The 27,517-nt window shown below is 40.1% G+C and overlaps 1 protein-coding gene across 4 annotated transcripts; it reads left to right on the top strand.

Annotated features, from left to right (window-relative positions):
- The first annotated feature begins 792 nt into the window (after nt 1–792).
- p2rx1 (purinergic receptor P2X, ligand-gated ion channel, 1) lies at nt 793–25,676 on the top strand. 4 transcript variants are annotated; one of them, XM_047379752.1, is made up of 15 exons: nt 950–1,088; nt 7,234–7,324; nt 9,362–9,506; nt 15,168–15,239; nt 15,568–15,637; nt 17,468–17,555; nt 19,544–19,624; nt 20,001–20,142; nt 20,310–20,455; nt 23,240–23,330; nt 23,426–23,491; nt 23,583–23,678; nt 25,172–25,258; nt 25,393–25,428; nt 25,518–25,676. In XM_047379752.1, exons 3-15 carry the CDS (start codon nt 9,429–9,431, stop codon nt 25,521–25,523), a joined length of 1,059 nt encoding a protein of 352 aa, XP_047235708.1. In that variant the 5' UTR covers nt 950–1,088; nt 7,234–7,324; nt 9,362–9,428; the 3' UTR covers nt 25,524–25,676. The 4 variants fall into 4 exon arrangements, with proteins under 4 accessions (XP_047235706.1, XP_047235705.1, XP_047235707.1 ...); XM_047379750.1 differs by lacking the exon at nt 7,234–7,324 and having other exon boundaries at nt 793–1,088; nt 15,568–15,613; XM_047379749.1 differs by lacking the exon at nt 7,234–7,324 and having other exon boundaries at nt 794–1,088.
- The last annotated feature ends 1,841 nt before the right edge of the window (nt 25,677–27,517 follow it).

Below are 27,517 nucleotides of genomic sequence, written 5' to 3'. Positions count from 1 at the left end.
ATTGTTTTTATTAGAGCATTTGAAATCCAAATACTCTACAAATTTTGGATTATCATTTAGATTGACATAAAATCCTTCATGCAATCCTGGTAAATTCGCCACAGTCCTGCCAAATCCTTCCACACAGGCATTTTGGGAAATTTCACTATGTATTTTCATGTTTTTGTTTTTTTTTTAAACTAGGGGTTTATCCTGATTTAGACTTGGTCTTTGAGCATTATGCCCAAATGACTAGACTCTGAAGTTGAGCTGTCCTCTTGGGAGACATTTTGTATATTATTCCCACTCATTCAGTTTGTGTATAATTGCAAGTTTGCCACTTCACTTCCTCTGTGAAAGAAGATTAGGAATGCAAAGCAACCCCCAGAAAAAAAAAAACCTAAAGCTGAGTGACACCCCAACCCCCAGGAAAGATAAAAATGTAAGAAGGCTTAACTTCTGGCAAATGGTGACAAGAGAGAAGGAAAACAAGCTGAAATGTATGTGCTGTGTGTTTATGTCTATCTCTGGTGTGCATGCAGAAAGACAGCCTCAGTGGAAATGATAAGGTTTGATTGCCCTGAGGAGTGAGGAGGAGGTCCGGCACTTGGTGAGTCTTTAAACATCTAAAGTTTACTCTAAACTCGAAGACATACAAATATCTTTTAAACTATTTACTGTGTTAAAACAAGAAGAAAATGAGTAAAGAGGAAAAAACAGGACTGGCTGAGGAGGCAGTGGCCCTGTGTACAGAGAGGGAGGAAGCAAAGCAGAGCTGGAGGGAGGAACTCTTCACTTCTTCTCATGAAGTGTGTCACACATTAGGAAAGAAGGCAGAGGACTGTCTCAGCAAGCCAGGAGCTGGGGTAGAGGCAGATCAGACACAGAGGGGGATTCTTTTTCTGCTTGTTTTATATGTGATTGAGGTGACAAGAGAGACCCTCCTGTCTGTGGATCAGCTGATGACAAAAGATGAGGAACCAAATCGCCAGTGCCCTGTCTGACTTCTTCTTTGAGTACGAGACCCCTCGCCAGGTGCTGGTGAAGAACAGGAGGGTGGGAGTGGTGTGCCGGCTCATCCAGCTCGGGGTCCTGGTTTACATCATTGGGTAAGACCCTTAAAGGCACCTCCTGTTATCTTTGGTCTTCAGAACACTAAAAATAAACAGAGCATGTGTATATATGTGATGACCATGAGCATTTATTTTCTTCTTTTGGGTTTGAAACTAGGGGTTTGACTTGCTAAAATAACTCAAAGACATCTTGGTTAAGGAGTACAATCTGTTCGTGCAGGAAACAGATATGTACTTTGAGTTACCATGTCCTGTTGACAGAGCAAACACAGTCCGTTAACAATCGAAGAGCCTTGACTGGCAGCTGTGGCAAAAAAAAGCACGTTACAGGGCAGATATTTCCTGTCCATTTGTACAAGTTGAAACACAAAGAAATGCGTGTTTCTTCACTAACGTTTCCTTGACAACCCCACAACTCCCCAAACATGTTTCAACATGTTAGAGTCCTTTAAAGGAGTTCTAATCAGTTTATTTTTTCCTGTTAGACAGCTATGATCCTTGGCAGCGTGACATGTGAGGGTTGTAGTTTTTGTAGTTCAAAGTTGGTTTCCAAATTTGTATGTTTTTTTTTTCTCTTGTGCATGTGGGAACCTGCAGGTCTGAGTGTGATGAACACAATGAGACATATGCTAGGATGGATAAAGATCAAGTGCTGCACAATTCTCTGCCAAACGACGCTGATGTGTAATCTGCTCAGGGTGATGTTGACAGTCCCCCAAATATAAAACGCTGAAAGAAATAGATGTAACACAACCTGCTGCAGGATTTACAATTGAAACCATCCTTCCATCCATCCGTACATCCATCCATTTTCATCCAAGTCCATCCTGCTTAATCCTAGCAGTGTAGTGGAGGGGATGGTGCAACTACAAGGCTTGCCTTGTGGTGATTTAGTGTAGCCAAATAACCCAATATGCATGCTTTTAGGTCAAAGCCGGAGTACCTAGAGAGAACCCACATGTGCACGGGGAGAACATGCAAACTCTCAGGAGAGGAATCAACAGTGCCAAAAACTGCACTGCTGTGCAGCCTTTAAAGAATCTAAACAAGAAAGCTCAAAGCAGTGTCCATCAGAATATTTGTCTGTTTGAGGAGCAAGCTCAAAATCTTTAAAATAGCTTATATTAGCACCCATACAAATAGACTGGGAACACTGCACATTTTATTCCAAATCAAACCATGAAACATTATAAAACTTATCTGCCTCCAAAGGTGAGGACAAACGATTATTAGTCCGTTCAAGAAAGAGCCTTGTTGGACCACTTGTTTGCTGAGTATTGGACTATCTGCACATTGTTGGACGTCACTGTGCCTCTCCAATGGCATCGGCCATTTTGGTATCCAGGACAGCCGCTCCTACATATCCCATTGAGCATTGCGACGGATATGACGAGCGTCCCAAGTCTGACGTCACAAGACGCTATATAGGAAGGCCTCCGTTTTGAACACGCCGCCTTCTGCTAGAGACCGGACTAGCAACTGAAGTGCGCTCCTTTAAGAGAAGAGCTCCTGGAAGTTCATTCATTCTCTCTCGTTGGACAACGAACAATTCATAACTGAGGTTTCTGGACTAGGAAGGCCAGAAATTTCACTTTGCCGATCGAAGACGTGAGCTTAACACGTAACTAAGAATACAGAGTTTCGAGGAGTCGAACCGCTACCGTGTTTCATCCCAAAGTCGACTTTTGATGGTCAGATCATATTTTCCCTTCTCGACAAGAAGGCCAGAAGACGAAGACTGACCGTTTTTCCTGAAGTTAATTATGGACGCACAATTAACCCCTTTTCACCTTTCCTCGCTCGACCCCCCCCCCTCTGCTCAGAAGGAAGACGATGACAAGTAAACCTATCCTTTACTTTTATTTCTTTATTAGAAGGCCTGGGCAGGGTCAGAGGTTGTAGTGCGATGAGAACCGCTAGTTAGAATCTAATGGGTTCTGAATGATATGTGCATGTAACCTTGCTTATTGGAACTTTGATGTGTCGTGTTGATGTCTGAAGCCGCTGTGCTAGCTTTGTGCGTGTTTTACCACCTGAGAGTCAACGCAGGTGCGTGGTAAGACTGGACTGTTAAAATCACCTCATGGTGAAATTCCCCATTTTCCTCTGTCTCCAATTTCACTGCTCGCTAGCTTGCCGCCAAAAGTTTTATAACTCTTTGTCTGTTCAGGGGTTGGGGGAAGTTTTATGACTCAGAATAACTGAGTTACAGTTGGAGCTGCGCCCCCCATTCTCCACTCACCACCACACCCCTTTTCCATATTCTCTTTCCTTCTTTTTGCCATAACTGCTGGTTGATTCAACACCCACTGCTGTTTGCTTTATTTGCTTAGTTAGATGTGTTACCCTTGTTATGTAGAATTTTGCATGTTGAGTAGGTGAAGATTAGTAAATATTCACATAGATAACAAGAGAGCGTTTTGTGTTCATTGTGTGCCAAAGTGATTCGTCAGTCAAGATAAGGTTAAAAGTTCCACACGTTTCGGCAGAAACGGTCGATTAAACAGTGACATCTCTGGCAATAGTTATTAATTATTACGGAGTATTTGACAGTTGTAATTGTCAAAGGCGTTGAGCCACAATTACAACACCAGAAACATCTCTGGTCTCGATTCATAAATGAGGATTTTGGTTAAGAAGTTAATTTTGTCAAATTATGATTTTTGATTATAATTATTGATCAAGATTAATCAATCAATAATCATAACTCCCAACAGCCTTCATGTCTTTTGCAAACTCAAACATCTACTATAAAATTATAAAATAAAGATTTAGCAATCCTGTGAATAACTAAACTTAGATATATTTGCACTAGCTCTGTTTCGGTGAGCTGCTTCATGTAGTATCTGTGTGGCATAGGGTCGTGGTTTTGGGACATTGCCTCTACAGCGGAAGGCAAAATGACCTCTTTAAGAACTCTGATGTTATCAAACAGATCCATGATCCATGGTCACACTGTACAGTGGTTTGGATGGAGTGTTTGGGGGTCGTCTGACAAACTGTCAGCGGATGTTCAACCAAAAAAAGAATGAGAAGTTGCTCCATTTTGCTTTGGGTCTGTCAGTGTTCTTGTAACCTCTTCAGCATGTCTTTATTTCAACAGTGAGACTATGTGGGCTTCTTGTCAGTAGCTGGTCTTCACATAGACTATTCTAATTGTTGCAGTACTCACTGTAGACCTGTTTGATCTGTTGGCGCTGTTTATTGTCTGAGTCTTTGTGTTGTGTAGAAACATAATTTCTATCAAAAACCATTGATTTGGTTAGTAATGTTGGGCTGCTACTATTCTGACCACAGCTGTATGTTCATTGCTTTAGATTTATATAATACCAGATGATAACTGGGTTTTGTTCATATTTGAGGCTGCTAGAAAGGTGAGTGAAAAAAAGGAGAAGGCAGTTTCAATTTTGTCTTTCGATATCCAAGCTCGCCCTACCTAATTCCAGGTCTGTCACAAACCTTGTGCAGCCATCAGGCCACATTAAGGCCGGATGGTGATGCAGAGAAGATGCAATTAGAAAGCTGTCCTGCTTCTCCTTTTCAGGATTCAGCCGGCCCGGAAACAGGTCAGGGCAGTGCCGGGCTGAGGATTGCAGTCTTGTCAGAAATGTTCATGTTTATATTAACATTAGGTCAACCGCAACAAGTAGTCAGCAAATACTGTCTTTGTTTCATAGGAGAAATGAAGAACCCCACATGACTTACAACTTTTAAATGAAAGTATATCAATTAGTGGCAATCACAAAAGCTAAACATCTCTTCATAATTAACTCTCTTTTTGCCTTTTTAAAGTTAAACCCAATCATTTTTTAGATTTCTAATATTATCTTTCTTGTTTTAATCAATCTTTCTCACTATTGGAAGATTAATCACAGTGCTCCAGAACCGTTAGAAGAAAATCTGTCAAATCAGGAAGCTTTCTTTACAGCATTAATGTTCTCTGCCTGTCACCATGCATGCAAATCTCACTTAGACTGTCACTCTTCACAGCCTCTCTCGATTATTTCTACACTCACTTAATTTTTTTTCATTAGCGGGTTCTTTTTCTCCTATTTTCCCAGTTATTAGACATTTTTGCAGAACCTATTTCATTGTATGATTTGAATGACATTTTTTGTTATGCTCCATTGTCTGCAGGCAAATGAAGATGACATAAGACACATGCTGTCCTATGGGCGTCATGCCAGGGGTTAATTGCTCCTCACACCCAGCGTAAAATAGCTTGCATGTTGGATAGAGGATTTCTGTGTGAATATGATATATTTCCAGTGTGTACCAGATGTTGTCTGTCCCTCCTGGTAATATATGTAAACATAAACCAACATAATGAAAACATGCTGGGAATAATCATAAATGTCAAAATCTTGCCATTAATATTGAAACCTTGACATCAGCAGATTTCATCAGCACAAACATGCATATATATTAGTGAGGTGTAGGAATGAACAGTTTAAAACAAAACTTTTGCAATGGTTTGCAATGGCAGTCATACCTATTATATTATCACAACAAGCTCTCTTTCTAGTATTGTAAGCAAGAAATTACAAAGTTTGTATTACGGGGTACTATAATTTAACTGAGTACAACAAAGTGGCTGTTAAATGTAGTAAATTGTTATGGTATTATATGTTATAACTGATGTAACACATTTAGCTGTTGTAGCTTTCCAACATGTATAACTGGTGATTAATATTTCTTTTGCCAATACTTCCTAAAAGTATGTTGAGTTTGTTTAAGAAAGGTCATGTGGGGTACAGATGAGTAGTTTTACTTTTCATTAAGAAGCACAATACTAACATTAAGAACTGCTGGGGACTCACAGCAGTGATCAGTCAATAGTGAATGGCCACTTCACTTTGATGTGCACAGCGTATGCACCAAGAAAATATTGTTGTACTATGTAGCTAAATAATGCTGCTAAAGGTTGTATTTGATTTAAACTTCCCAATTCTACACTGAACTGAAGGACTATTCCACTGTTTTATAAGGAGTCTCGGCTCTTTTTATTTATCTCTAGTTTCAAATCTCAAATACTTCAAAACTAACTAAACTAGATTCTTGAAAACAGATTGAGATTTTAAAACCTTTTTTCTATTTATGAAAGCACACTAAAAATGGAATCAATATTTTTTTTTTCATAAAACACAAGTTGAGTATATTAACTTCTGCTTTTTGAAGAATGGTGTTGACTTCTTGTGCATCAATTCCGGGGGACATGGCAACATCAGATGAATTTAGGCTGAAGTTGATGCTAATTGAGGGCTTCAGCAGAGGAGTATGGGTAGGTGATGTGGAATGAGGAATGATGGGGGCGTGTTTGTGCAGAAGGAGTGCCATACCCAGGGTCCCAGTGGGAACTTTATAAAATATCCTCTCAACAAATGCAGTGTGCAGACATGCTTGTGTTCAGTTGTTGTTTTATTACCAGGCTTATTTATGTGTCATACTATAGTTGCAATGCTTGTAATTGAATCAACAAAATATCAGGATATAGCAGGTGGCTCAGCCTAGTTACAATTAATATACGTCTGCTGAACTGTATGAAAACAAATACTTCCATTTCTTTGAAAGATGAGGCACAGGAAGATAACTTTCATTCCTCTTTTAGCCAAAATGTCCATGTAAGTACATTGTTTTGCTACCTCTTGCTCAATATTACCCAGATTATAAAGTCAACCCACTGGGCTCCTGTCTCCTCTAAAGGGTGGGAGCTGCACTCTTTTTTTATTAGTTTCTGTTCTGTCCTCTCGTCATCAGTTTTCCTCTTCTAGTTATTTCTTACTCGACTTTAGTTCCTTTTACATTCTTTGTCCCTCCTTAGCTTTGTTTATCTGTATTTTTTAGTCCATCCTTTTATAGGTTAGCTTTAATTATTGTTTACTTTTATTCCAGTCCTCGTTTCCTCTGCTCCATTCTCAGTTTGTTCCTTTAGGGTTGGTTTAGGTTTGTTTACTTTTGTAATCAGGGTTTCCTCCAGTTTCTCTGTTACCTTTAGTTCTTGGTTATTCTAGATTTCTTATGCTTCTTTGATTACTTCATCTTGGTGTATAGTTTGGTTTGGGTCTGTGTTTCTGTTTATTAGTTACTTTGACCATGCTCAGTCTTTGTATTTGTTTCACCTGCCTCCTTGTCACACCTGTTCTTAGTTCCCTTGATTACCTGCCTTTGTCTCCCTCTTTAGATGGTTTTGTTCCATTGTGCTTTGCTGGTTCCTTCGTTCACACTCCGTTCTCTACCCACATTTATGTGCTATGCCTGCAGAGTCAGCTTGTGTAAGTTTTGGATCTTCGTCTGTGTTTTGTACCAGCAGTGCTTTGCTACTTTTGGAAGAACCTTTTGAATAAAGTCAAAGCCTTCCTTAAATCATGTGGCTGCCCTGTACTTGTCTGCGTTTTGGTCCGACCCAAACTCAGAGCGTGACACACTTATTTACATAATGTGCTGTTGAGGAATGTACAGGGGTTGGACAATAAAACTGAAACACCTGTCATTTTATTGTGGGAGGTTTCATGGCTAAATTGGACCAGCCTGGTAGCCAGTCTTCATTGATTGCACATTGCACCAGTAAGAGCAGAGTGTGAAGGTTCAATTAGCAGGGTAAGAGCACAGTTTTACTCAAAATATTGAAATGCACACAACATTATGAGTGACATACCAGAGTTCAAAAGAGGACAAATTGTTGGTGCACGTCTTGCTGGCGCATCTGTGACCAAGACAGCAAGTCTTTGTGATGTATCAAGAGCCACGGTATCCAGGGTAATGTCAGCATACCACCAAGAAGGACGAACCACATCCAACAGGATTAACTGTGGATGCAAGAGGAAGCTGTCTGAAAGGGATGTTCGGGTGCTAAACCGGATTGTATCCAAAAAACATAAAACCACGGCTGCCCAAATCACGGCAGGATTAAATGTGCACCTCAACTCTCCTGTTTCCACCAGAACTGTCCGTCGGGAGCTCCACAGGGTCAATATACACGGCCGGGCTGCTATAGCCAAACCTTTGGTCACTCATGCCAATGCCAAACGTCGGTTTCAATGGTGCAAGGAGCGCAAATCTTGGGCTGTGGACAATATGAAACATGTATTGTTCTCTGATGAGTCCACCTTTACTGTTTTCCCCACATCCGGGAGAGTTACGGTGTGGAGAAGCCTCAAAGAAGCGTACCACCCAGACTGTTGCATGCCCAGAGTGAAGCATGGGGGTAGATCAGTGATGGTTTGGGCTGCCATATCATGGCATTCCCTTGGTCCAATACTTGTGCTAGATGGGCGTGTCACTGCCAAGGACTACCGAACCATTCTTGAGGACCATGTGCATCCAATGGTTCAAACATTGTATCCTGAAGGCGGTGCCGTGTATCAGGATGACAATGCACCAATACACACAGCAAGACTGGTGAAAGATTGGTTTGATGAACATGAAAGTGAAGTTGAACATCTCCCATGGCCTGCACAGTCACCAGATCTAAATATTATTGAGCCACTTTGGGGTGTTTTGGAGGAGCGAGTCAGGAAACGTTTTCCTCCACCAGTATCACGTAGTGACCTGGTCACTATCCTGCAAGAAGAATGGCTTAAAATCCCTCTGACCACTGTGCAGGACTTGTATATGTCCTTCAAGATGAATTGACGCTGTATTGGCCGCAAAAGGAGGCCCTACATCATACTAATAATTTATTGTGGTGTAAAACCAGGTGTTTCAGTTTCATTGTCCAACCCCTGTATATTCAGCAGACGATCTTACCTAAAGCGATTTGAGATTGAATTAAATTTAATTTAATTGAACCAGCAAACCAACCTTTCAAACATATTGTTGCGATCTCACTTTATGAGCTTCACTTGGCCTTTTATAAGGCAAAATCAACATATAAAAAGAAAAACATACATTTAAAGCCAAAGTAAAGTGTCATTTTAGTTCACATGCAGTATTGGGCAAAGCTACGTTACTGCCTTCGCCATTTCATTACTGCTCCCTGCAGAGATAAAGTTCACTTTCTTCATGAACTACTTGCAATCTCTGAACAGCTTCCTGGAAAGCTTCCAGACTTTTCATCACAAACTGAAGCTAGTTAACGTCTGCATTTTGGGATACAGCTTGTCAGATCTGTCAATTTTTATGGGAAGGACAAGCTGACCCACAATAAGCTACGCATGTGTCCCTAACGAACACGCTGCTGGCTGTGCAGAGCATCATGCTTTCATCACTCATTTACATAACCTTGCTTTTGGGCTTGGATCGTCGGATTGCAGTGGAACGCGGTTGAGGTGCTGACAGGACTGACATAATGTGTTCTCTGTCTTTTACAGGTGGGTCTTTATTTATGAGAAAGGTTACCAGTCTACAGACACCGCTGTGAGCTCCGTTTTCACCAAAATGAAGGGAGTGGGCTACACCAACGTGAGCGGGAAGGAGACAGTCTGGGACGTGGCCGACTATGTCTTCCCTTCTCAGGTCAGTGCACTGCAAAAAAGGAAAATCTTACCAAGTATATTTTTCTAACTTTTAGTCAAAACCTCTCATCACACTTAATATAAGTCAAAACCATCTACAGAGATAAATTTAGGTGAGATATAACAACTTGTTTTGAGACAATAAATCTTGAAAATCTTGATAAGTGAAACAGTCTTGAAAACATCTTGTTTTGAGTAATTTCTTAAATGAAACAAGTTTTTTTTGACATTTCAGACAAGTTGCAAGTTCCTGTGAGGTTTGTAAAACATAAAGTCTTGTTGGAAAAAAAAAAATAACTTGAATTAAGACAAATCTGCTTTATTGATAATCAACAACGATATCAACAACATGCCCAACTCACGGTGCATTACAAAACATTCTATAAGTGTAGCTATTTTTAATACATTTCTGTCAAACCAAACATTCAAGTGATTTGGAAAAAAGACAGCTAAAATAATATTTCATTCTCTGTTCTGTTGCACTCTGGACAGATTCCAGCATATTATTCCAAAGGTAACGAGTACAAATACTGTTCTATACTACAGTAATTGGCAATGCTCTAAAACATTGTTTGGTCCAAATACCCAGACTCACCACTGAGTCAAGACTGACATTTGATGATATCTGTGAGGTCATTTTCCCTGCAATGTACTTGCTATTATTAAAATTCACATAAGAGTATGGTGTATAATCAATACGCTTGTCTGCATCCATGAAAATATTGGCTTGAGCTAGGGAGGGAAAAATACTAAGATGAAAACAGGTTGGAGAAGGGTTATAATGCTGCGAATGCATTTCGTATTGCTAGTCAGGAATGCATACTTAAAGGTAATTTGTCTTAAATGCAATGTTCAAATCTTAATTTAAGTTGGTTTTGGACCTGGATCCAGTGCATTGCCACAATTATGAAACTAAGAATGAGTTAAATAAATTTTAAAACAAGAGGATGACATTCAAGCTGAAAAAAAAAGATGCTACCTTTGAGGGGAAGGACACTACTTTTGGGCATCACAAGCACAAGCTTATTATGAGACGCAAAAGCTCACAATTGTAGTAAAATACTTCTCAGAATGAGTTTTCGTGGCTAGTTTCAAGATTCTCTATACCTTGTGAGGCTTTAATGCAATGTCTTATTTCTAGAAATCTTGTCAAGTTAATTTTCACTTGTTCCATTGGCAGATGTTTTTGCTTATTTCAAGCCAAAAAATCTCATTTAAATTTTTTTTAACTTATTTTTGAAGTGGCATTTTTTCCAGTGTGACTGGTCTGCTGAAGCTCATCTCATTGGTTAGGTAATTTAACAGTTGCCTGTTCCAGTTAGTTAAGTTCCACAAGAATTTGTTTTAAACCAGGAGGAAGTCAGGGATCATTGTTTGGAGAATCACTCAAAATGGGATGAAGGCAGCATCTGCAGTTCATAAATCAAACTGTCACACTAATGAAAAAATCTGCCTGACTCAAACAGTAAATGTCAAACCTCTTTGCTTGCAAAAGGAAACTGCACACCAATTTAAACAAGATTTCAATCATACGAACTGTAAAACACCAGCTTCAATTAATGTTAGATCCCTCAATGAATGAGCTGCAGACAGAACATATGCAATAGTGGCTTTTAAAACATAGTGGTAATCTTGCTTTGTAAAGGTGTGACCTTTAAAATATATTGCGTGCATGACTTAGCCATACTACTAGCTAAAACATAACCCAACATTGTTATCTGTGGGACAGAAATAATAAAGACACCATGAAAATTGTTTGGTTTTAGTTTGAGTTTTGGGTGTGGACGTTTTTTTTACTATCAATATGATGAAAAGATCTCTTTCTCCTGTATGTGCTTTTATCAACTAGGAAACAACTTCCAGCATTATGTGTGGAGAGATTTCCCTGTTGCCAGATGGGAAAAAAGCTCTTAAACTGTCATTCTTTAGGTTACAATAAACTGGAGATGCACCAATTAGAATTGTGTGGCAAATTTCTAATCCTTGATTTTTTTAGGCTTCGAACTACTAATACCAGTTATACCTGATTCCAGATTCTCTTTAGGAAGAGCATTCAAAACATTTCTTCTAACACTTCCACCATGAGTGGTCCTGAGTTCTCTGTATGAGGGTTAGAGGTAACATCACACTGTGTGTGACAGGAGTTACACACAAACCGAGTTTTACTATAAAATGTCTTTAATATTTTATAGTAGCAATAACGTGAATAGCACAGTTAACATTAGAATCTATTAACATCAGTCTTCTCTGATCAGTGGATGGAGTCAGGACTTTGACTCCATCCACTGAGTCAAAACCCAACTGGGGATCACAAAGCAACAACTGTGAGATCTTGAGATTGTCTTTAGTATAAAACTAAATTGCAAAAAATTGCTAAATCATAAGAAGTGAATTGATAAGGACAATGTCTTTCTAAAGGTTACACATGATGCATGGGTGACATAAGTATGGAGAGAAGGGGTTAAGGCTTCAAAAACGGTGGATCATTTACTGTAGTAACTGATTGCCATTAAGTAAACTATCAACATTTTTTCAGTCTCAAATGTTTAGAATCTGTCTGAGGGGTAAAATCTATTTTCTGGGAGCCTAAATTTCACACTTCATGAAGGGAATGAGAATAAAATATTATATGAAAGTACATAAAATCTCAAAATCACTGTATTAATACTTCAACTGTAAACTGAATATATCATATCTAGTTACTGAAAGAATCAATAAATGACATTTTAGCAATGACATTAAGATGTTCCTATTATAAAATGAGTAAAGAAAAAAATATAAACACAACCAAACAGGGACATTTTGAACTGAACATAGAATGGGTGCTCAGGTTCTCTTAAGCTGCTTATAGATTTAACTTTATCAAAAGCATCCATCTATGTTCTCTCTCCTTCTCTATGAGGATGCATCCTGATGCTAGATAAACTAGATGCCTTATAACAGAATATAATAGACAGTATTAGAATAGAGAGTATCAGTTGGGTTAGACGCTGTTTACTTTTTGTGAACCATCTTGGACGTCTGCTCCAGGTCCTGCCAGCTCTTTTGTGACTGAAAAGCTTGTCAGCCTTGGCTCACAGATGTTCTGTCCACCCAAGATTATTTGTCCAATGTAATGTCACCTGAAGGCTTTTTTAAAAGTCTTGGTCAGAATAGTGAAATGTTTGCTTCTGCACATGTATAAATATCTTCAAGGTCAGCTTCTGTGATAAATGCTACTAAATGCTCCACATATTTGTGCAATACGTGTTCAAAAAGATTTAAAACACTGGTTACAAATAGATAAAAAACAGTAGATTGGTTGTTGAGGTCGCTTATGTTGTAGATTAGAGTCCAAAACAAAATAACCCACTAGGGCGAGACACGAGTCCTTAAGTCTATGAGGCCGGTGGCGAGGATGCAGGCGTCTAGGGGGCCGGCGGCGGAGATGCAGGATGTCAGGCGGTCTGCGACGTGGCCAGAGGAACCCACGAAGCGAGGTGTCAGGAGGTCTGCAGCGTCTTCTGAACTGCGGTGGAGACTTTGGCCTGGCGTCCGGCTTGGACCCAGGCAGAAACCGCAGAGGCTTGGGCCTGGAGTCTGGCCGTGGTGTGTCTGGCCTGGAGAAAGCCCGAGGTGTGGCAGGCTGAAGTGTGGCATGTAGTGCGTCAGGCTGTGTTCTGAAATCAGGCATGAGTTCCCTGAGCACCCCCCAGAGGAAACCAAGAAGGTGCTCAGGACCTGGTCGTGGAGGCAGCCCGTCCTTGGGCCCCTCCGGAACATGGCGAGAAAGTGGAGGCAGCCCGCCCACGGGCCTCTCCAGAACATGGCAATAAAGTGGAGGCAGCCTGCCCACGGGCTCCTCCGGAATCAGGCGTTCCAACCCGGCGGCGGCCGGCTGTGGCTCTGTCAATCCGGCGGCAGCCACAGCCTCGAGACAGGGAGTAAAGGGACCTCCAACTGAGAGTGGTGCTGGAGCGTCGACCCACCCCACCTCGAGAAACTCCGCCTGCAGTATGGAGTGTACAAGAAGCAGGTCCTGAAGGTAAACCATCAGATGGGGAACATACTCCGTACAACGTTCCCTCATGCACTCTGTTGGTAAATTGCAGTCCGGCCAGGACACCGGCCGGGGTTTGAGGTCGCACCGATGACCAGAGGCCAGCAGAGGGCGCTGGGCAACCGCCCTCAAAGTCCGGGGAAGACAGTTGTGAGGAGGCCATGGTGGATGGACCCTCCCTGGATAAGCTGGAGGCGCCCACCCGTACCTTCTCAGTGCCCTGTGAAAGATTGGTTTGATGAACATGAAAGTGAAGTTGAACATCTCCCATGGCCTGCACAGTCACCAGATCTAAATATTATTGAGCCACTTTCGGGTGTTTTGGAGGAGCGAGTCAGGAAACGTTTTCCTCCACCAGTATCACGTAGTGACCTGGCCACTATCCTGCAAGAAGAATGGCTTAAAATCCCTCTGACCACTGTGCAGGACTTGTATGTCATTCCCAAGACGAATTGACGCTGTATTGGCTGCAAAAGGAGGCCCTACATCATACTAATAAATTATTGTGGTCTAAAACCAGGTGTTTCAGTTTCATTGTCCAACCCCTGTATATGGCTTATTCCATAGTGGGTTATGAGGGGAGCTGGTGCTTATCTCCAGCAGTATACGGGCGAGAGGCAGGGTACACCCTGGACAGGTCGCCAGTCCATCGCACGGCAACTTAGACATACAAGACAAACAACAATGCACACACTCATTCACACCTATTCACACCACTTTAATATATTTTATTGGGATTTTACTTGATAGACCAACACAAAATAGAACACAGAGGTGAAGTGAACGGAAAAGACACGGTTTAAAGATTTTCGTACAAATAGAAATCTGAAAAGTGCGTCATGTGTTTGTTATTCTGTGCCCCTGAGTCAATGCCTTATAGATCACCTTTTGTCGCAATTACAGCTGCAAGTAGTTTAGTGTGTTTCTACCAGTTTTACACATTTAGAGACTGGGATTTTAACCCATTCTTTGCAAAAGTAGCTCCAGCTCAGTCAGACTGGGTGAAAAGACTCTGTGAGCAGCAGGTCACCAGTTCCACCACACATTTAAGCGAGGTTTATACTTGATGCATTAAACAGGGAGCAAGGGTGCATGCACAAACAGTGACGCAATCGCACCGGCTCCGGAGCTCCCAGTCATGCACCTCTGAGTTTTTGTAACTTGACGTGCGTCGCGCTAAATTATGAATGAACTAAGTTGAAGGTGCAAACATTTCATGCACAAATAAATCACTTCTTCATTAATAGAAAGAACAGAGTAACAGAAAAGAAAAACAACAAACATAAATGGTAAAAGAAACATGTGAGTTACAAAGTCAGATTATATGCATTAACAGTGTTACGTTTTTATAGCTTTTTTTATTGTTAAGAATCTGAAATGGTATCTTGGTACAGTTTTAGGTACTTTACAAAGAAGTCAAGTTGTGCAATGATGCACTATTTTGTGTCAGTCCATCATAAACAATCCCCAACTCATAAAAAGATTTTAAATTGTTCAAGGGGTGTAAATACCCATAGGCAACAGCTTGACTGCATCATATTTTCCTTTGTATAATGGCAGAAATACCTAAACATGAAATATTTCAATAATTTCTTATTTCTTTTTTTTATATAAAACTTTTAGGGGGACCCATCTTTTGTTGTGATGACTAACTACATCATTACTGAAGGTCAGGAGATGGGAAAGTGTCCAGAGGTATGTGCAAAGCTTCCCCTCTTTCTTGTTATTCTTTCATGTCTTTCTCTCCCTCCTCGTCTGACTTGCACATTGCCATTAATGGTAAAAGAAAACGGAAATTGTGTCTCATTCCAAGACTGTTTCTGTAATTGGTCATCTGTGTTGTTGTGTAGCAGTAAATGCCTGTGTAAACCTAACGGATTCAGTATGATGTAACGTTAAGAGGATGCAAAGTATGGGAGAAACGTTTAACTCCACACTGTTGTTCTGTATTCTTCTTCATAATTGTTGGTTTACATTCCAACCTCTTGTATGCAAACTGACCCCATTCTCTTGTCTTTAACAGCTTCCCGGCAAGCACAGCTGCACCTCAAACAACGATTGCATAGGAGGTAGTTACAAACGTACAGGACACGGTAAATTCTGAGTAACCGTCTGTGTGAAACTCCAATCAGGCAAGATCTTTGGCTTTACAATATCCGGTTTTCTTTTGCCTCTGAAACTTCAACTAAGCCTGCGATCTTGTTTGATAATCTGCTGAGGATGACAGAGTCTGATGTCAGCTGAGTATTTGCAGACTAGGCTGGGGCTTTTTGGAACTGCCAGAGACAGTATTACGTCACTACCAAGGTAAACAAGATGTAAATCAACAATTGCTCTTGGCCATGGGACTGAAACCAAGAGGAAAGTGCTTTGGTCCGCTTGTTTGGTCCGGAGCAAAAGCGGACTTTAGGATGTATTCACACTTGCTACTTTTGGTCCGCTTCCCTCCTTGGTCCGGACCTTTTGTGCAGGTGTGAATACACTCAAGCGAACCCTGGTCCGGACCAAACAACCGGACCGAGACCCACTTTTTGAGATGGTCTCGGTCCGCTTCCAAACGGATTCTGGTGCGGTTCGCTTATGGTCTGAATACAAACCGGCTCCGATCCGAACCAACTACAAAAAGCGTATGTCTCTTTGGACATACAAAGCCACCGTAGCCGGTAACAAAGGTGTGTGTTGTAAAGTAATCATACCTGATAAACTATGTGTTGCTTAGCAACGCTACCGGCTTGTTGTGGGACAAGTTACGTAGAGAACGTCGGCGTTCAGCACGCATTCTCCGACGAGGTTCCAACATTATAAATGGAGCGTCTCAAAGTCTGTGTTGAATGAGCTGCTCTTCACCCTCACAATAATATTGAAGCTTTAATAACGACACAATTATGCAGAACAGAGGTGCTGCACGCAGCACGTCTACAGATGTTTTCCTCAATTTCCGCGTCTGTGCTCTGTCCTGCCCCCGTCATTTCTGTCCAATGGGAACAATGATCGTCACCCGCGTAGCTTTGTTTACAAGGAATAGTTCACTTGCAAAAAGTACAATGTGAAAACAAAACGCACCAAATGAAAAAAATAAAGTTCCCTTTGTTTTGGGGGAAATTAACTCTGGTCCGTTTAAAGCGGACCAAAAGTGGCAAGTGTGAATACACCCAGAGTGTATTCACCCTAGCAACCAAACATTTGGTGTATTTGCTTGTGTTGTGGCCTAAAACCCTACCTTAAGCAAACAGACATCAGATTATTGCTGTGCAAATGTCATGACAGCACAGGAACATTAGGAACAGAAGTCACCTCAGATGAGTCCAAACAGCAATTACTTAAATGTATTCTCCTCTGTTCGTTCTCCGCTTTCTATTATGAGCCTTCGCATTTCTCCCCATTCTACATTGACTTCAGTAAGAGCAAAGCTTTAGGTCTGTCCGCTTCAGACCCATCAAATTCACCTTGGGGTGCCAGGGTTCCTTTAGAGGTGGCACCCGTAGAAATGTAAGCATGTGGGGATGACCCTGTGGGCCAAAGAGATCGGTGGGCTCCAGTGGCAGGTCAGAGACTGCAACTGAGCAGCCCTCGTGCCTTCTGGTGAAATGTCTGCACACTTGTCCTGATGAGAGGACACGATAGCAGCGAAGCAAATGGCAGAAAGTATGCATCGGGATAAGGGCAAGATAAAGGAAAACATCTATTGCAGCATTTGCTCTGCTTCACATATATATCTTGCTTGCTGCTGTTGATTTTAATCAGAGATACTGAGAAATGTGGAGGCATAGGATGTTTTAAACTGCTTTAATATTAAAGGCAACATCCTTTTAGTAACTCGCTGCCGCTCAGAGCGCATGCTGTACTTTTGCCTAATGCTTGTTCTAGTTTGAAGTTTTGTCCTCATCATTCTGTAATGTAATTTTGCATGTTCCTGTTTTAAGGACAAATGACTGGAGTTTGTGTGACAACCACAAATACCTGTGAGGTGTTATCATGGTGCCCAGTTGAGGATGACCGCACTATACCAAAGTATGTGGAAACTCACAATTCTTTAACTTGTTGGGGTCCAAGAAGAACAACCTTCAAAACACAAATGGCTTTTGTTCTAACTTTTAGTGTGTTTCGTTACAAGTCCAACCCAGCAATAATGATTTACTCTATTCTAAAGGTGGAAGAGATCCCAAAATCCACAGTGTACCCAAAGTGTACACAAGGCCTTGCTTTGTATGGTTTTGGGTGTGCTTAGGTGTACTTGCTTTCTGTTTTGACAACACTCTAGAAGTGCCAGAAGTCAGCAATAGATAATCCACAATTTATGGTTTTAAAATATCAGCTTTTTTCTTTGAAATGTCATGTAAAATCTAAAGAATGGGGCAAAACTGATGTTAAAAATAATTAATCTAAAAGGTATTATTATAATTAAAAATTAAATGCATCAACTAAAAGTGATGCATCAAAATCAACTGGCACAAGACTTATTTATTTAAAGTAAACTTAAAAAACAACTTTCCAACTCCATGAATAGAAGTTGTTCTACTTGTCATCCTCGATGCACTGGGGTGACATCTCCATGGATGAGCCAACACAATGGTCCGCCAAGAACATGAGCCACACAGGTTGCACAGTGATCGCACCCTTTTGTATCACTGTCACCATACAGTGCCTTCACATCCCTTGACTTTTTTTTTTTTTTACATTTTTGTCACATTACAACCACAAATGTCCGTCTAATTTACTAGGATCTTATGTAATAGACAATACAAAGTAGTGAAATAGAGTGAAGTAGAGACTTTCTGCAAGTAAATTATGCCCCCTTTGCTCTGGTCCCTCTAAATAAAACCACCAAGTTAGAAAATACTGTCCATCTCTGTACTATTTATCCTCAGTACAAATACAGCTGATCTGTGAAGGCCTCACAGGTTTGTTGGACAGGACCACCTTCAGTTGTGCCGTCCACAAATCTGTCCTTCTGGTTCAGTGACAAGAAGAAAGCCTCTGTTAAAAGAAAGCCATGAGATGACCCATTTGAGGTTTGCCACAAGTTGTGGGAGACCCAGCAAACATGTGGGAGTGAGTGCTCTAGTCAGATGGGACTAACACTGCACATTAGCCTGTACACATGATTCCCACTGTAAAACATTGTGGGGCTGATTTTCTTCAGCAGGGACTGAAAAGCTGGTAAGACTTATGGAAAGATGGTTGAACTAAATACAGGGTAAGAAAACCTGTTGGGTGGCGCAAAAGACCTTTCAACAGGACAATGACCTTTCACAGTTAGACCTGCAGGGGAATGGTTTAGATAAGCATATTTCTGTAGTAGATCAAAATCTAATGGAAAATACAAACACACATAGATTTTCTATTTGTAAAATTGTAGAAATCTTTTTCCTTCCGCTTCATCACTATGTGCTTCATCGTGTTGGTCTATCGCGTAAAAATTCTAATAAAATACCCTGCCGTCTGTGACTGTCAGGTGACAAAATGACTGCCACGTGACAAAATGTGAAAATGATTTAAATACTTCTACAAGGCACTGTCGGTGACACAAAATCCAAAATGATCCCACACAGCAGGCTAAAAACATGCTGTTGCTGACTTATCCTCTGATAGTTTACAAGACTGCACACTGTAAAGGGTAAAGAAAATATTTTATTTAATTATCAACATCACGACAATCTACGCGGCTTGAGTGTTAAGTTGAGCATGATTTGTGACCCGGATAATTAGGTTTAATGGACCAAATAAAGCTTGCATAATGTTCAATCTAATTGTTTGTTTTTAAGGAATTCTTACTCTGAATCAAACTGAAATAGAACAGGGATTTTAAATATAAATATGCTCAAAACATAAATATGCTCAAAACAAGCAGAAGTATAGATTCTGCTTGGGCCACAATCATTTTAGGAGTGCTAATGGTTGAATTTGTCATAATTTTGGGATTTCTAATCATTTTCTGTGAATTTACAAATCATGAATTAGGAGCAACAGTATTTGATTTTCTTTTTTTTCTGTTCCAGTCCTCCTCTTCTGATGTCTGCAGAAAACTACACGCTTTTCATCAAAAACTCTGTGACTTTCCCTTTATTTGGAGTCACAAGGTGATGGATTTCTTTTCCGTTGAACCAAATGAAACCTAGAGGACACCACTAATATGTTCATAAATCAATATAAATCAAGAGGCTTGTGTACAACTCTTCCAAAACCTTAAATGACCTCTGTTAAATATGTGTAAACAGTACATCAATGGTTTAATTCTTCAAAACCACAGTAATTATAAAGTGGTTTTGGTAAGGTATGAGAATTTAATTATTAACCTGAATGGCAATTTTGTTTTCTTCATTAGCTTTTGATGTAATGATAAAAAATAACAAATCAGCCTCACTGAATGCATACAGAAACCTGCATTTTGAAGCCAAGATTAAGTGGAAACAATATATATATAGCTGATTTTTGCTAATGTTTCACTGTTTGCAGAAGTAACTTGGTTGAGGGGATTGATGCTAACTACGTAGGCAAATGCATTTATGATCCGAAGAAAGCTCCACTCTGCCCTATATTCAGACTGGGAGACATTGTTGAGCTGTCTGGCTTCAGCTTTGAAAAATTAGCCCTAGAGGTAAGTTTCCGGTAAGAAATCTCTCTTTTAATTAGAAAAGACTCTGCATTTAGTTGTGAAGAAGCAAGTTTATGTCCTGTGTAATTACAGCTGAATATGTATTGTCTGCTTTTGTGTTATTTCTCTTTTGACAATGTAGATTTTTACATTTGGCGTTTGTTTGACAGGGTGGGGCCATTGGTATTGTAGTTGACTGGACATGTAACCTGGATGTTCATGTAAAACACTGTAAACCAGAATACAACTTTCACGGTCTCTATGGAAACCCTGCTGACACTGACAGCACCAGTGCATCGATTGGCTACAACTTCAGGTGATAGAGGACATACAACATTGAATTTATGTCAGTTTTGCATATGTTTCAACTTCAGATAAAAGATATTATAGAAAGATATAACGCTTTTGGTATTAAACAAGGAATAAAGTCTGTGTTGCTGCATACGCAGCACCTCGCAAAGGTAATCAATCACCTTGCCACAAACTGGCAGGGATTTTATTTGACAAAGACAGGTTACTTCATAATTGTGAAGTGGAAGAAAAACGATACTGCACTTTTTTACAAATAAAATCTGAAAAGTGTGGCAGGCTTCTGACACCCCTAAATAAAATGTAGTGCAACCAGTGTTCTTTAGAGGTTACCTATGGAATAGAGTCCATCTGTGTGTACTTTGTTTTTAGTTTAAATCCAGCTGTTCTGTGAAGGTGTCAGAGGTTTGCTAGAGGACATAGTAAACAAACAACGTCATAACGAACAGGAATCACAGCAGACAGGTCAGGGACAAAATGGGGAAAAGTCTAAAGCAGGGTTAGGTTATCCAACAATATCTAGAGCTACCTTTGACAGATTACACAAAGCAAAGTTGGTCTGTTTTATCCTTTTGAGCTTTCAGCCTCTGTCTGTTATGGATTTGGAAATGCTAGCAGCTTTTTTGATCCCAGAGTTAATATCAGGGTTCCCTAAAGACACATAGAATGATGTTTACAGTTTGTAAACATCAAAAAAATAAAAATAACTGCCTACAATTACCGCTATAATTAGCATTGGCCTGTTGTCTGACAGATTCTGAAAATGTAAATGTTACTGTAGAAAGTAGGAAGAGTTATTTATTTTTGACTTAATTAAGTCGTTTACTGCTAATTTTATTGACTGGGCTTAGGTCATTGTTTGCTCCTGATATGACCCAGCTTCACGTCTGCTGAGTTCAGACTGTTTGAACGTTATGATATTTTCTTGTCTCAGTAATAATAGTTAATAGTTTAACGGGTTGCTTTGATATTTCTAACTCATTTAGAATGCTTCATTATGTTTTCTGGCTTCATGCATGCTCTATTGAAGCGTGCATATTCAATTCAAGGGTACTGATTCTGTGCATAATTCTGTGCTTTTCCTTATAAGTGATAAATTTACAGTACAGACCAAACGTTTGGACACACCTTCTCATTCAAAGAGTTTTTTTTATTCTCATGACTATGAATATTGTAGCTTCACACTGAAGGCATCAAAACTATGAATTAACACATGTGGAATTATATACTGAACAAAAAAGTGTGAAACATCTGAAAATATGTCTTATATTCTAGGTTCTTCAAAGTAGCCACCTTTTGCTTTGATTACTGCTCCACACACTCTTGGCATTCTGTTGATGAGCTTCAAGAGGTAGTCACCTGAAATGGTTTTCACTTCACAGGTGTGCCTTGTCAGGTTTAATGAGTGGGATTTCAAGCCTTATAAATGGGGTTGGGACCATCAGTTGTGTTGTGCAGGAGGTGGATACAGTACACAGCTGATAGTCCTACTGAATAGACTGTTAGAATTTGTATCATGGCAAGAAAAAAGCAGCTAAGTAAAGAAAAACGAGTGGCCATCATTACTTTAAGAAATGAAGGTCAGTCAGTCCGAACAATTGGGAAAACCTTGAAAGTGTCCCCAAGTGCAGTTGCAAAAACCATCAAGCGCTACAAAGAAACTGGCTCACATGAGGACCGCCCCAGGAAAGGAAGACCAAGAGTCACCTCTGCTGCGGACGATAAGTTCATCCGAGTCACCAGCCTCAGAAATCGCAGGTTAACAGCAGCTCAGATTAGAGAACAGGTCAATGCCACACAGAGTTCTAGCAGCAGACACATCTCTAGAACATCTGTTAAGAGGAGACTGTGTGAATCAGGCCTTCATGGTAAAATAGCTGCTAGGAAACCACTGCTGAGGACAGGCAACAAGCAGAAGAGACTTGTTTGGGCTAAAGAACACAAGGAATGGACATTAGACCAGTGGAAATCTGTGCTTTGGTCTGATGAGTCCAAGTTTGAGATCTTTGGTTCCAACCACCGTGTCTTTGTGCGGCGCAGAAGAGGTGAACGGATGGACTCTACATGCCTGGTTCCCACCGTGAAGCATGGAGGAGGAGGTGTGATGGTGTGGGGGTGCTTTGCTGGTGACACTGTTGGGGATTTATTCAAAATTGAAGGCATACTGAACCAGCATGGCTACCACAGCATCTTGCAGCGGCATGCTATTCCATCCAGTTTGCGTTTATTTGGACCATCCTTTATTTTTCAACAGGACAATGACCCCAAACACACCTCCAGGCTGTGTAAGGGCTATTTGACCAAGAAGGAGAGTGATGGGGTGCTGCGCCAGATGACCTGGCCTCCACAGTCACCGGACCTGAACCCAGTTGAGATGGTTTGGGGTGAGCTGGACCGCAGAGTGAAGGCAAAAGGGCCAACAAGTGCTAAGCATCTCTGGGAACTCCTTCAAGACTGTTGGAAAACCATTTCAGGTGACTACCTCTTGAAGCTCATCAACAGAATGCCAAGAGTGTGCGGAGCAGTAATCAAAGCAAAAGGTGGCTACTTTGAAGAACCTAGAATATAAGACATAATTTCAGTTGTTTCACACTTTTTTGTTCAGTATATAATTCCACATGTGTTAATTCATAGTTTTGATGCCTTCAGTGTGAAGCTACAATATTCATAGTCATGAAAATAAAGAAAACTCTTTGAATGAGACGGTGTGTCCAAACATTTGGTCTGTACTGTATAAAACAAGTAGAAGGAGTGAGGCCCCTATTGTGACAATCTCTATGATCACTTACAGGTATGCAAAGCATTATATGGAAAATAATGTTGCCAAGAGAACCCTCCTCAAGGTGTTTGGCATCAGGTTTGATATTATTGTGAAGTCTCTGGTGAGTAAACTAAATATTAACTTTCATTTATATAAATGTTTCATAAGAAAATGAAAAAAATGAGTTTTGTCTAACTTTAGCTGTCTCCTTTAAAGGCAAGACAATTTGACATAATCCCAACACTCACAGCAATAGGCTCAGGCGTGGGGATCTTTGGAGTGGTATGTTGTTGTTCAGATTATACTCAACATTTGCATCAACAATAAAAGAGTCACACACAAAATTAACAGATGTATATTTATTTATCTGCAGGCAACTGTGGTTTGTGACTTGGTGCTGCTGTATTTGCTTCCAAAAAGAGAGTTTTACAAGAACATGAAATTCAAATATACAGACACACAAACACAGGTAAGTTCTGTTTCATACATGTTTTCTGTATTTTAAACACAAGATGGCAGCAGAGATACTAGTACTAACACAAGGTCTCATAGGGAAGTTCTAAAGTCTAACTCTTTCTCTGAACACCTTTTGGATGTTGAATGCCACATACACCGATCGAGCATAACATTATGACCACTGACAGGTGACTTGATTAACCCTGACCATCTCTTTTAATGGCACCTGTTAGTAGATGGGATAAATTCGGCATCACCTGACATTTTGTCCTCAAGGTCGATGTGTTAGAACCAGGAAAACTGGACAGGAGTAAGGATTTGATAGAGTTTGACAATGGTCAAATTGCGCTGGCCAGATGACATCTAGAGCATCTTTAGAACTGCAGCGCTATGGGGTGTTGACTCATGGAAATGTTCACCACTGTTCCATGCTTTGTTCATTGGTGGATAATGGTTCACATTGTGGTTTGTTGGAATACCAAAGCCTTATAAAATGCCTTTGTAACCCTTTCCAGACTGACTGATGTCAATGAATTTGCTTCTCATTTGCTTTTGAATTCCTTTAGATTGGGGTATGGTATGTTTTTTTGTTTTGTTTTTTTTTAATCTTTTGGAGTACTTCATGTAATCGTTCAACTTTTTTGTAAAATGATTTCACGATTCTACTGGTTAGGCAGTAACCCCAGCCCAGTCTATGGCTAGTGACACTGAACTCAGTATTACAAAAACATTGGTTATTCACAGTTAATTTATAATTTCACAACAGTGTCAATTACTCTTTTACATAGGGCCAGATCAGTTTTGATAGCACATTTGAAAACATTGTGAATAATGCTCACCACTACAAAGTAAAAATGGTTTAGGAATGGTCTGATGTGTTGACCTGGCTAATGGTTAAGTCCCCAGATGTCAATTCAATTAACCATCTGTGATGTGCTGAACAAATAAATCTGATCCACGGAGGGCCCATCTCATAATTTAAGGATTTCTAAAAGGATCCACCACTAACATGTAGGCAGATACCACAATGCGGCTTTAGGAGTCTAGTGGCGTCTGTGTCTCAACAGGTCAGGAATGTTTTGTCAGCAGAAGGGGAACGAATACTTTATTATGGTCATAATGTTGTGCCTGTTCGAGGTATCATACATATAGAAATCCCACACACACAGTGAAACCATCATCAGATTAAGGGCTACAGATTATAGATGTTTGTTCTCATAACATTTGAGACCAGCACAGAGTGGCCTGTGCGAAGTAAGGTAATACTAGGTGTATCAGACAATGATTTCTCCACCTCTCCTACCCTGAAAGCACTTTTTCACTAAAAGCCTCTGCTTCCTCTACCCTGAAAGCCTAACCTACCCCTAACGATTCCCCAAAATCGAAAGCCTATCCTACGCTGAAGTCCCTCAAATCCAAAAGCCTTGCCTAATTTAAAAACCTTCCTCCACTCTGAACTCCCACCCCTTTCACTAAAACACACAGAACATTTTGTATTTACTGCAGGACAGGGAGTCTATCGATTTAGACTCTAACGCCTATTACACCCTCGAAGCAAATGTAAGACAAGCCCAAGGCAAAGACAAGTCCAACGTGAGTGCAAGACATAGTCAGGACATTAGAGCAGATTCTGTTTATTTCTAACCTATTCCATAATGTAGTGATGAGGAGGTTCACGGCAGAGATCTAAATGTTTCCTGTTCTGTGATTTGGCCTCTGTTCAACAGGATCCTGATTCAGAGGCAGGAAGCATAGAGAAAGAGGTAACTGAAATGAGGCTTATAGACTAAAAAAAAGTAAAGCTTGCAAGATTTTATTTTAGTGATGTCTTTCATTTTCCATTCCTTTGCAGAATTGATCTGGGAGCAAACAAGCCTGTATCCAAGCTGCTTTATAAAGTGAACTGTATAGGAACAACATCTTGGGATGTGAAGAAAAACACATGCACACCAACTCTGGATGCACTCCTGAGAAAGGAAAGGACACAGCATTTCTCTCTGATCCTCAGCAGCATCCTTAACCAGGGATCGCCTTCCACTTCAAAACCCAACATGAGTGACTGTAATTATTACTGTTTTAAGTCAAGCCATCTACATAGCAGGTGCACATAGCTGTATGTGCACCTTTTGGGTGTTAGTCGTTACCATGATGGGTGTAACCGTGTAACCTTCACAACTGTATGTGTCTGCAAACGAAACAGCGAGGAGGATGTGGCACTTTAGTGTTCTGTGTGTACACAAACCATCGCCACCTTCAGCGTCCCTGTCATTGCAAATAAAAACAGACAAAACTTGTGTTTGCATTTGTGTACATATGTGATGAACAGCTGAACTAAAATAAACAAGTTCTTCAACTTTTCTACTTTTTGCTTTGCTAAAACGGCAACAGACAAACTTTCAGTTGCACAGAAGGTATTTTTTTTTTTCTGGTCATGTGCAGGAGTACAAAAAGAATGCAAAAAATCGCTTATTTAAAATTATATATTTACATTGTAACTGCATTCCATACGGATGTGCCGTACTACAGGTGAGTACAGTAAGATATGAATGAGAAATCAAGAGAGAACAGGCATACATGACAGACACATCAGGACAGAAACATACATTTTAAAGGGGTAGTTTGGATATTTTTTAAATGAGGTTGTGTGCAGTTATGACTAATTGTTCTCTTACCTGTTGTAGAAATATGTCATATTGATGGGCCAGTTCAAGAGAAGAGGAAGAAAATCCACAATAAACTTTGTTTTAAAGAAATACTTTAAGAAGGGATCTGCTGTTTTCCCTTGTGGATTATTTATCTCTCAGGAACATCAATGATACAAATACTGCATTCTGGTGGGAAATAACCTTATTCTCTTGTTTTTCTCTTACGAGTAGATGTTGTATAAAACAGCACATCATCACCCCCTATGAGGTTTCAGTGAAAACTGTATGTATGAAAAGTGAGACCTTGTTCATGGAATTAAAGTGGTTCATGCACATGCAGAGGTATGTCGAACAGTTAGTCTGATCCCTCTAGTTAATTTAAGAAAGTTAATTTAAACTGAAAGTGTTTATACCTGTGGGTTACATTGTTTTACCAGCAAATGTTAAACATATACACTTTTCTAAAATGGAACATGGTTGCAATACCTTACAAGGTCAAGCGTGCTGAAGCTGCCGGCTGTATGAATCTGCTGTCAGTGTGCTATTTTCCTCTGTTTCCTGTCGTTTTCTAATGAGTCGCAGCTGATTAGGCGGATTAATGTGCAACCAGCAGTCTCAGCACACATATGGATGTTCTTCGGCTAGGAAAAAAAATAACAGCAACAATATTAACAAAGGTATCTTCTAAATGTAGATACAAATAAATGTTGTAACCCGCTGATGTTGGTATTTTTAGTCTTTTAGTTTACTCCTTTAGTTTGAACTGCTTTAAATTGCTCATATCAGCTAAAACCAGTTTTTCTTCTGTTTTCTACAAACTTGCTACAATATAACATCTTTCTATTACAGGTAAGGGAATTGTTACTGACAACAGCTTTACGTAACCTCAAAAAAAAAAAAAAAATAGAGTTGTTACTTAAAGATAAACACTAGTGATCCAAAGCTCCCTGACGTATTGTGTATATTCTTTTGAATTACGACGTAACATCGTGATATTAGCCCTGCTGCTTGCTATAGCAACTTGTCCAAGAGGTGCTAAGACCAAAGTGGACTTCTTTTTACTACAACACCAATCTCAAATATGTCATGTTGATTTATTTAAATACTGTTTGGCAAGCCATTTCAAACTTTGTTTTATTTGACCTGGGCAGTTATTTGCTAAGAAGCCAATGTATATATCCACCAGAAAATGATATATGAGCCAGTG

This window comes from Girardinichthys multiradiatus, chromosome 11 (assembly GCF_021462225.1).
Source record: "Girardinichthys multiradiatus isolate DD_20200921_A chromosome 11, DD_fGirMul_XY1, whole genome shotgun sequence".
NCBI lineage: Eukaryota > Metazoa > Chordata > Actinopteri > Cyprinodontiformes > Goodeidae > Girardinichthys > Girardinichthys multiradiatus.
The sequence above is the reverse complement of the archived record's forward strand: the minus strand, read 5'-3'. Positions and strand labels throughout refer to the sequence as shown.

What these genes read in the sequence shown, in the direction of transcription:
- p2rx1 (XM_047379749.1), top strand. Translation starts at nt 952, where the DNA reads ATGAGGAACCAAATCGCCAGTGCCCTGTCTGACTTCTTCTTTGAGTAC. An exon ending in TTGAAAAATTAGCCCTAGAG is followed by an intron (nt 20,143 to 20,309) that starts GTAAGTTTCCGG and finishes TTTGTTTGACAG; the next exon opens with GGTGGGGCCATTGGTATTGT. An exon ending in ATACAGACACACAAACACAG is followed by an intron (nt 23,679 to 25,171) that starts GTAAGTTCTGTT and finishes TATTTACTGCAG; the next exon opens with GACAGGGAGTCTATCGATTT.